Consider the following 11,003-nt stretch of genomic DNA (forward strand, 5'->3'; position numbering starts at 1 on the left):
TTTTGTTAGTTGCATTAATACTACCCCACCCCCGTGACTTCCCCTCTCTCTCTCTCTCTAATCTTTGTATCTAGTGGAGCCCACGCCCCGAAAATATCAAAATCAACCCTCGTTATATTGTTATTTCCCCCCTTTTACCCCTCCAATTAACATTCGCTGCCACTCTTCTGATCTCAAAGTCCTTGCTCAGGTTCTCTCTCTGTCTCTCTCTAAACTAAAACCTCCTCCTCCTTTCCTTTAGCTCCAAAATTTTTTTTCAATATGTGTTTTCCAATGCTGTTTATTTCATCCTAGAGCATGTTTTGATATCCTAGTTTTTGACATTATCGAAATAAGCGAGGGATTTTTTTTTCTCTGGAGAATGCGAAAAGCTTGATGAGTCTGAGCTGATTTTTGGCTGAAATTTTGAGAGCGTTCGAGGTTTAGTATCGGATCTGTGATTGTTGGATAAAATGTTGAGAAGGATAGGGATTAAATGTTTATGTTTTGAGGTGGTGAATCGACAAAGCTAGGGTTTTGAGGTGAAAAAACAGTGATGAATTAAGTGTTTTAGGGTTTGCGTGGCTGTGGAAACGGTTTGTGTGGTTGTGCAAACTTTTTGGTTTCTCGAAATGAATCGGAGTTTTAGGGCCGAAGAGACAGGGTTGAAGCAGAGGCAGCAGCTGCAAATGGGGAGTCTAAAGACGTCGATGATGAAGGAGAAAGATGAGGAGCTGGCATTGTTTTTCGAGATGCAAAAACGCGAGAAGGAGCGGAACAATCTTCTTCTACTTAACAACTCCGACGATTTCGATGCTTCCCTTGGTATGAGATGTTGATCTTGGATTAACATTATGTTTTTTTCTTTCTTCTATTAAAAACTCTTAAGGCTTATTTGGAATTTGTTCTGAAGTTGATGGAAATTTCGTCTTTGTGGTAGTTGTTGGGTGGTGCGTGGATCTTTTGATAGATTTGATTTGAATATTGAGCCATTTGTTGACGTAATCCGATGGCTTTCTCCAATTAAACAAGTGCGTAGTCGTAGAATTATTGTATAAAGTGGATATAATACTAGCATTAGGTTCGTGGGCTTTACCGGTTATTTTTCTGGATCACTGTTATGTTAATCATATGTCCTTTTCTCTTAGCATCGTTTACTTTGATTATTGATTTTGTTTTTAATTCTTTTGGGCTTGCAGGCACAAAATCTGGTAGTTCTCCTATTTTTAATATTGCATCTACAACGCCTGCACCAGTGCGAAAGACAGCCACTGATGATTTCCTGAATTCTGACACTGATAAAAATGATTATGATTGGTACATTGGTGAATTTGAATTTTTTTTAGTTGGTCTTGAGCTTATTGGGTATTGTAATTTATGGAGTTATTGTGCTTGGTAATTGTTTTACCACTAGCTTTTGAAGGAGTTTAATGCCTAACATTAACTCTATAAGTGAGAGAGAGTTTAGAGCCTTGCACTGATGAAACTTTTCACTACGGATTATAGCTGATGCGTTTAATGCTCAAAAATTATTTCACCCTTCCACATTTAAGATAGGACTCTGTGAGTGTTGTTTGCTTATGCACTTTGCACTTTCCATTCTTTTTACTCTTTGCTGTAAATTCCTTTGTCAATTAAAATTTCTATGCTGCTGGCAACTTTAGTGGATCAGGACACAGCATTACCCTTGTATGTTTATCGACAAAATTATATATTATTTTCTTTTCCTATATCCTTGTCTTTTTAATTCAGTTGAGAGGTTAAAGTACTTGTTTTATGACTTGTGGCCATTGTGGTATCTTGCACTTTACACACTTTACACATTAGTCTGGCTAGTAGAAGTCGCATGCAAGAAGCTTATAGTCATGGAGTTCTAATGATCTGGAATGTTTGTCCGTCAAGGCACTATAATTAGAACATTGGATACTATCATATGTCTATGGTAGTATTTTCTTAGGAATTCACGATGAGAGATTTCTACTTCAATTTTTTTTTAAAGAGGATTAGCTGAAACATGAAATTGATGGTTTTCTGTTAATTTGAATACAAGGTACTTATAAGCGTTTTTATTTATTTATTTCTATATTTATCTAATGTTTTCAGGCTTCTTACACCTCCTGGTACTCCCCTTTTTCCTTCATTGGAGATGGAATCTCAGAAAACTGTTATGAGTCAGCTGGGAACACCTAAAGCTCGTCCCTTAACACTCAAATCTAGGGTAAGAGCTTAAGAAGAATAAGATTATAAGTATTTGTGTGCAGACTTTGCAATCTTTGAGGATTTTGGTAATACGAAATCTACAGTATCATATGGCCTAAATTGAGGAGTTAGAATATTGAGTTTTTGACTTATGTCCTGTGATTGACCAAAGCCACTTTAGACTCCTATATGGTAAAAAGCAGTGTGTAAACTCACGCTCAATTCATTTTTCAAGCATTGGATGCCAAATGAAATTTGGATCTCCTTGGATGAGAACCATTCCATTTTCTGCTGAAATTGTAGTTTGTTTGTCTTTTTATCCGGGATCTTGATAGGGGTTTCGTTAAAGGAAAATTGGCAATGCAGTATATCGGGGAGGTTGAGATTATCATAACCAAAAGGATGAAAAATAAATAAAATAAGTAAACTTCCTATCTGATTGTGTTTTAGGCCAACATTGATGTCATCATATGATTTGCTGAATATATTCTTAAACAGCACTTGGATATTCTGTTAAGACAATGTAGGTCAACAGTACATCCTGTTTAAGGCTTCCGTAGTTTAGAACTATCATTATGACTGTAATTTAATATGTAGTTGACACGTCCTGAGTATGTACTTGTGAATGTGGCAGTAACTTTATTGTGCAATTTGTTTGCTTTGTTGAAGTTAGCAAATCCACAGACAGAGAATGCAGTAAGGAGCAGCAACTTACCATCTAGACAGCAAACTTCATCTACTGGGTTGACCACTTCGAGTGCAGGAATTCGCAGACCCTCCTCATCAGGGGGATCAAGGCCTTCTACACCAACTGGGCGCCCCACTTTAACTGCAACATCTAAATCTACCATGGCCTCGGCACCTAAACCAACATTAAGTACAGGTTCAAAGCCGTCATTAACCACAACATCCAAAGCAACATCAGCTGCCATGTCTAGACCTACAAGGTCGGCAACACCTACTTCACGTGCCAGTTTGGCTTCAGCCAAGCCAACAGTTCCACCAAGATCTTCTACACCTACTTCCAGACCTATGGTGAGATCATCAACGCCAACTGCTAGGCCAAGTATACCTGCATCGAAGCCTACATCAAGGTCAGCAACTCCAACTCGTAGGCCTGCAACAACATCAAGTGCAACAATTACATCTGTGCCATCAGTTAAATCTCCATCCTCCTTATCAGTTACCAAGTTGGTCTCTAGCACCACAAAAAACCCAGTGCCAGCACGTTCAAGTTCTCCGACTGTGAAACCGAGGCCATGGAAGCCTTCAGATATGCCTGGCTTCTCCCTTGATGCGCCTCCAAATCTTAGGACATCAATACCAACAGATAGGCCTGTTTCAGCAAGTAGGGGTCGGCCTGGAGGTCCCACTGTTCGATCTTCATCTGTCGAGCCCGTGGCAAATGGAAGGGTCAGGCGACAATCATGCTCTCCATCAAGAGGAAGACCTCCTAATGGCATTATTCACAGCAGTGGAAGCTCTGTGCCTGCTGGGAATAGATTGCATGCCAAAGCAAATGACAATGTGAGCCCTGTTTTAATTGGCACTAAAATGGTTGAAAGGGTAATAAATATGCGTAAGCTGGTTCCACCAAAACAAGATGACAAGCATTCACCCTTAAGTAACTTATCTGGAAAGTCTTCATCTCCTGACAGCTCTGGGTTTGGAAGAACTCTCTCTAAGAAGTCCTTGGATATGGCCATAAGGCATATGGTATGGCTCCATTTCCTCCATTTTTCGTTATTTAAGAATATTCATTTAGAATCTTGTAATTGTGCTTTGGTACAAATAGGTCATTGGAAGTGTTTATTTGGTATTACATTGTTAGATCAAGCCAGATTGTCACACTTACTAGATGTTCCAATACACATTTGGTGAAAGTTGTTTCTGTGTTCTACTTCTTAACCATGGTCTTCTTTAACCTTGTGTGGTTTTAGTTGTGAGAGGTTAGATTTTTGTAAACAGTGGTCAAAAGTCAACTGGTATTTTTCTTTTTCTTTTGCTTGTTTTTTTCCTTTGCATCATTTAACTGGTGTTTCCTCTTGAGCAGGATATACGGCGTACAATTCCTGGTAATCTTCGGCCTCTGATGACTAACATCCCTGCCTCCTCTATGTATAGTGTGAGATCAGGATCAACTAAAAGCAGGACACTCAGTGTCTCTGATTCCCCCCTTGCAACAAGCAGTAATGCTAGTTCTGAAGTGAGTGTCAACAACAACGCACTGTGTGCTGATGCAGGTGAAATAGAAGATGACGTTAACAGTGATAAAGTTGTTAGATCTCCTGCCAGCATGCGTGCCAGGTGAAGAAAAATAAAACTTGATAACTAGTCGATATATTTTCCTTTCTTATTCCATTATGAGGCTGTGAAAGTTGAAAGACCTGTTTCCTGGAAGCACTGACCAAAATTTGGCTTGCTTGATTCGTGTAAAGTTCATGGACTGATAGCTGTATCACTTGAACCCGTTGTATAATCAGCAATTAAAGTAATATGATTAACCATATTTCTTGTCTACCGTTTGGCGGTGGGGGGAAGGTTTGGTTTCTATCTCGTTTCAACATTTCTGATGAGCTTTGAATGCTGCCACATTCGGACTTTTTTAACTGAAGTGAATATGTAGCTGCCCGAATTTACAGTACTGGGGATCCCCTTTGTTAGTTATGTGCTGTTTCCATTCTCTAATTTTTTATTCCTTTTGGGTTGGGGGTTTTTTGTTTTTTGGGGGGGGGGGGGGGGGGATACTAGAACTAGAAGGTTGTTTGCATTTAAAGGAATCGACTAAGAGAATGTGAGTGAGGGAAGAAGTACAAGTGAGAGAAATCTCGAGTTCGAGTCCTCTCACTTGTACCAAAAAAAAAGAAAAAAAAAAGGAAAAAATACTCAAGAATGCGGAATTGCTCTTGTAGAATTCTCATGCATCAGTTAACAAACTAATCTTGTTTGCACAACTACGTATCCGGTGTGGATGGGCAGATGCAAATGAGCGATATTGTTCATATTTCATGAAAGGTTTGCTGCTTTCTTCTGTAGCTGCGCGTAGCATCCGCAGGGGGTATCCCACTTTCGCTCTATATGTTCACTTGAAATTAGAAGATTGCTGATAATTTCTAACCGGCCTATAATTTCAGCAATGAATAAAGCCCAAAAGCTCTTCACCCTTAAGAGCGCATTCTCTAAGTTGGTTGAATTGATCAGCGCCTTGTAACGCGTAAGCTTAATGCTTGGTTTTTGTTGGCCTCTCAGATGGAAAATTTTACTCATCACAGAAAAAAAAAATCATCGATAATAGGAGATAATTCCGGACCCACCTTTTCACTAGCATGGTGACCTCCGGAAATTAATACCACCATCTGACGAAATTATTAGAATCATGCTGGTTGCTTTCATATTCCACATTAAACCCTGCGCAGAATCATATCAAAGAAAAGACTGAACCTTCTAAGCGCATACTTCTGCGATTGCTGAACAAAAAGGTATACAAAAAAGCACCTCATACAAAATACAAGCTAAATATCATCCCTTGTAAGTGAAAATTTCCAAACCTATAAGAGAGTCCAAAGTATACGGGCATAATGACGAGTCTTTAAAAAAAAAAAAAAAAGAGGAGCCTAGAAGCAATTATACTAACAATGGAGAAGTTTGCCTAGACCCACCTTTTATACAAACAGGTAAAAAAATAATTTCACGACACAGACCACGACAAAAGATAGAGCTCAGAAGAAGATAATCAAGCAACAATCACCGGCGCAGGAGAGACTGTTGCAGATGTGGCATCAGCAGCAGCAGCAATAGCAGATTTGGAGTCTTTTGTGGTTGCAGGGGCTGGAGGTGGAGAATGCTTCAAGTGGTTTGGAGTGTTATGTTTAAGCTTTACAAGTATCTGCCTCAACCTCGCCAAGTCAGTGGGCTTACCAGGCTTTGGCCCTTGGATTACAATTAAAGAAGGCTTCTTTTCTTGGTCTTTCTTACCCTTCTTTTCAATGGTAGGCACTTCATTAGGGATGAGTTCTGCAATTGATTTCCAATAATTCTTGTCTGCCTCAGCATGAAACTTCTCTTGGCTTGCCAGAAACACCTAATCAAACAATATTCTGGTCAGAAAATTTGTACAAGCAACGTCACTCACCCACTCTTTTTTTTTTGGGAGATTGGCTATTACTCATGCCTTCATGTTGGAGCATTAAAAAAGTAGAGAAAAATGTTATACAGCATCCCCGCCTTTAAGCAAATTCATACTAGACCGTGGAACTCCAAACTTATATGTCAGTTCTCCAACATGTTAAGTTTTAGAACAACAATGACCAAAAGTCAGTCTCACGATGTGCCAAGCCAGGGCAAATGCCTCTAGAGGTTGACATGGCTAAAAGTATGTTAAAGTCCCTCAAAACCAAAGCTTAGCTACGATTGCACACAATAAATTCCAAGACAGGGTTAGTGAACCTCTAAATGGATGTTCTTTTTGTTAGTCATGTTGCTTTCTCCCACCCCCACCTCAACACAAAAAAAAAAAAAAAAAACCTCTTTTCTTCCCTCTTGTGGTCTGATATGATGTGCTTAGGTTACATAAAATATGACACCTAACATTTGAATTGACTCAGACATTTAAATATTTCCGTACGGGATTTGCATATCACGTCTTACCTCTACACACAGAACTTCAAATTACTAACCCAATTACCAACTAAAGTGCATACTGGAATGTCACTCAACCCATGAGGCACACTGCCTGACCTGTCTGATAAGGTTACCAAATCCAGTTACTACAAATTAATTACTCATTAACATTCCTACAGAAAGCAGAATTTTCAACCCAATGCCTTAGCAGCATAATTGCTCCCCATGGTAACTATGAAAAATAGTGATCAAATGTAGTAGACCTTGGGAACTATAATCACTTCATAGCCATCTCCTACAATACCTCACTTTCAATCTTTCAGTGCCATTTCGATTCCACGAGCAGTCATGAAGCAATCATGACTAACAGTATTTGAGACAACAAGATATGCATAGAAATTGTAATTGTTGTCTAACATATTCTCAGGCAAAATAAATGCTGGAAGAATCTCAGTTTGCTACTGAAAATTTACCTTCTCCCTGTCCCGATTAGTGGACTTATTGCTTTCACATGTAATCTGCCTCTTCTTGTAGAATTCAAGTTTGTACATGTCAGCTTCATCAATAATTTGGCTCAGCAATTGCTTCTCCCTCTTTTCATTCTCTTCTAGTCGAATGGCATTTTGTCTGAGTATGCAGTAGAACAATTTAATAATATTGAAAAAGGAACTTATTCACGTTTGAAGAAGTCCAACCATATCAAAGAAATTCCTAATAAAATTAGGATTGACAACAACTAAACTGAAAGTAGGATGGAAGCGATTAATTTGTAACCGAGTTAATCACTACTTCCTAATTCAATCAAAGCATACATTAGATCATTAACGTTGCTCATGGACTAAAAAAGTCTAGACTTTTAAGAGTTTTGTCTACGTACCATCTTTTGAAACAGTTAAAAGGAAAACCAAAACTTCCTGGTTGAAAATCAAGTTTGGCCAATCATCGTTCAATCCAAAAAGTTCGAAATTATACTATGATTAAATGAAATGAAGTTAACCAAGACAAATTACACAATTTAGCAAGGTGACCAGGCTATGAAATCACCTTCTCCACTCTCTAAGAGCGTATCCCTCCTCGGCCTGCATCTCCGCCGGTGGCGGCAGAATCGGTCCTTTAGACTCCGCGTGTCCGTCCTCGAACGGCTTTCCATTAGATTCAGGAGATAATTCGGCAAAATCGGAGCTAAATCCTCCACCGGATACATGGATCGGTGTTGGAGACGAACTTTCGGCAATCGTGTGCGAGGTTAAGACCGGGGAGTCATCAGCCGCCGAGTCTTTCACTGACTCGGACTCGACGAAATTTGAGAACGAGTCAAATCGCTGGGACGAAAGGCGAGGATCGTAGCCTAAGTAACCATCGTCGAATGGACGAGAGGAGCCAGCCGGTGAGTCATCGCCGCCCGACTGACCGTAAGAGTCCGTAAAAGAAGACGACATCGTTTCTCTCCCCTCTGGTTCTGAATTTGCAGAAATAGAGAATGCGTTTGGCTGCAGGTTACCCGAGTCTTTATATGGTGGACAACTAAGTGTACTAAAGTTGGGCGAGTCCATTACGCTGGATCTAATAAATTTTTCCCTGTTTAATGGGCTAGCATTAGGCCCTTCGGATGTTGCAAAGGTGGGCCTAATGTGTTCAACTTTCAGCATCAGTTTCCTTTTACATGGGAGAATTCCTTTCTTTCTCTTTTTTTTTTTTAATATTATGTGGAAGATTTTGAATTCAGAACTTTTTATTTACACTTTTTTTTTGTACCAACTAACCCATTCCTCTCTTCTAAAATGAAAATTTGGTAAATGATCGTAAACGAACTGAGCCCTTTCAGACTTGATTCATTAAGAGTTCAATTCGATTTCAATTTTTAACAAATTCGAACGCAAATTCCAATAGGAATTAAGGTTCAATTAAAGTATCGAATTGAGTTCAAACTTTTACATATTTGGCTGGATAATGTTCTAATAATTTTGAATAAAATTTATTTCAAATAGTTATTAATAATTTATATAAAATTGTACATGTATCGCTTTGTTATATGGATTATATATGTATTAGTAATAATTTAATATTAATTAAATAGATTTTTGACCTTTTGAATCGAACTCGAACCTATCAAATATTAAATTGAATCAAACCTGAACTTAAATTTTTAGCTCATATAGGATTCGAGTTCAAACAAAAAATTTGAATCCAACCTGATAGGTTGAAAGTTTGATTCAATTTGATTCATTTACAATCTTATCTCCAACGGCAGCTCAAGTGCTAGGTACATTAATCACGGTAAATTTCTTGTCTCTCAAGTCTTTCCTTTCTTCTTTTTTAAGGCTTTAAACCAAGAAAAATTCAAGAGTCTTAAAAAATGAAGACACCATATTCTCCTCTCTTTTTTTTTTTTTTTTTCGAAACGGAATATTAAACACACACCCAAACAATGAGAGCAAGCGTTAGCAAACCGCCCCGAAAGCAATTTAAGGAAAATTTACAAGAAATATCCATCCAGCCAATTGGTGACAGGAGGGTCCTTCCATAAACCTTAAATCTACCCGCGCACGCAGACACCACTTACGTGGAATGTTTTTCTTTGGTTTTGAGTTTTGACTTTCGGGTCATAGTTTTCTTGGACGTGCAGCACTACATAAAATGGAGACTCATTGGGCATTTGTGCTGGCTCCCAAGATTCTGCAGACTCGGGGAATGCATTTAACTGCATGTGACCCGACTCGACCCATTATATAGTTGGACAACTGACAGTACTAAAGCTGGGCGAGTACATAAACATTAGGCTGGATGTTAAAAAGCTATTCCCTTTTTTTTTTTTTTGGTCAAAACCTTTCATAAAATTTTTTGAATTTTATAAATCTAAATCCCGAGTAGACTTATAAATCTATCCAATTCCCCACCCAAAAGCTTTTCCCTATTTAATGGGTGACATTAGGCCCTTTAGATGTTACAGGCCTCGATTTATTCAATGCGTTAAACTCAGTTTCTTTCTTTCTTTCTTTCTTTCTTTTTGGATCAAAACAATTTCTTTTTTTTTTTAATTGAGAGAGTTTTGGTAAACGCTCCCAGGAACTAGCTGGTGGAGACATTAACCTCAAGAAATTCATTTTGCTTTCATCATTGCGAGGCTGCGAACTCAACCGTAAACAAAACAACAGGAAAGAGTGTCCATAAGTGAAGACGACCGTTTCTCCTCTGACGTCTCTGGTTCTGGCTTTCGAGTCAGTGTTGCCTCAGTGCAGTACTGCAGATTGGGGAGAAGAGTGAAGATTGATTGAGCTGGGCGGAGCTGATGAGCTTTTCTTGGTTCAGTAGGCTTGATATGAGACCAAATGTTATTGGCCTTAAAAGCTAATCCAAACCAACCGTCATCTTCTATAAATTAATTGATTACGAGGTTCTCATCTAGAAATTAAAAAGTTTGTCTGGGGATGGGAGTCAGTCCAGCATCCTTGAAAATGCCTCCAATTGAATGCTAACTTATTGTTTTTTTTTAGCTAAATCTATTATTAAACTCTATCGAGTCACCCTACTTTGTTATTCATTGCGAAACTCCTTTACTCGTGCGGATGTTCAGATTATCTATTGGATACCCTCTGCCATCTTATTTGTATAGATAGCAAAAAAGAAATTAATTTTTATAAAACTAAAATCACTATATGTATCATGTTAAACCAACACATTAGATTATAATTTTAGAAAAAACATCTAAAAAATACAACATCCAAACGCCCTTCCTGGTAAGAAAAATGAGAATACATTATTTGACAGAAAAAAAAAAAAACTGTCAGAATAGATTTTTCGATGTCAAGCATGTTACAGTAGTTTCATGGCTATCTTCAGTCCGAAACCGATGTAATGGTTGGAAGCATGGCATGTGGGTGCTGCTGATCCCATGCATCCCATTTTGGGCATATCTTACCCACCGGTTTCCCCTTGAAATATCGGACAAGTGAGAAATCGTCAAATCGATGGACAAAAGTCTTCTGACCTGGCAAAATTGCGCCTTGTTCATATGATTCAACGGGAATTAATGCTCAGAGTCATTTTCTTATCTTTCTTTCTACGAAAAAGTCAAAGAACGACTTTAGTGTCGGGCTGGTAGAATTGGAAATGAGATAGCTCAACTGCTCAAGTATTCAATTATTTGTACGTGATCGCTTGGTCTTATAATTGCTAGTCAACCGGCCATACCGGGCAACACCAAA

General features: G+C 38.5%; 2 protein-coding genes across 2 annotated transcripts; one reads left to right on the forward strand and one right to left on the reverse strand.

Moving 5' to 3' along the window:
* On the forward strand, positions 1 to 4,729 carry LOC113725399 (uncharacterized). The gene is made up of 5 exons (XM_072073833.1): positions 1 to 804; positions 1,179 to 1,296; positions 2,083 to 2,197; positions 2,848 to 3,894; positions 4,232 to 4,729. The coding sequence occupies exons 1-5, from the start codon at positions 612 to 614 to the stop codon at positions 4,487 to 4,489; spliced, it is 1,731 nt and encodes a 576-aa protein (XP_071929934.1). The 5' UTR covers positions 1 to 611; the 3' UTR covers positions 4,490 to 4,729.
* Positions 4,730 to 5,614: 885 nt separating this feature from the next.
* Positions 5,615 to 8,296, reverse strand: LOC113725400 (clathrin light chain 2-like). The gene is made up of 3 exons (XM_027248546.2): positions 7,843 to 8,296; positions 7,272 to 7,425; positions 5,615 to 6,259 (listed from the first exon to the last, which is right to left on the reverse strand). The coding sequence occupies exons 1-3, from the start codon at positions 8,235 to 8,237 to the stop codon at positions 5,912 to 5,914; spliced, it is 897 nt and encodes a 298-aa protein (XP_027104347.2). The 5' UTR covers positions 8,238 to 8,296; the 3' UTR covers positions 5,615 to 5,911.
* Positions 8,297 to 11,003: the final 2,707 nt, after the last annotated feature.

This window comes from Coffea arabica, chromosome 2c (genome assembly GCF_036785885.1).
Source record: "Coffea arabica cultivar ET-39 chromosome 2c, Coffea Arabica ET-39 HiFi, whole genome shotgun sequence".
NCBI classification, from domain to species: Eukaryota; Viridiplantae; Streptophyta; class Magnoliopsida; order Gentianales; family Rubiaceae; genus Coffea; species Coffea arabica.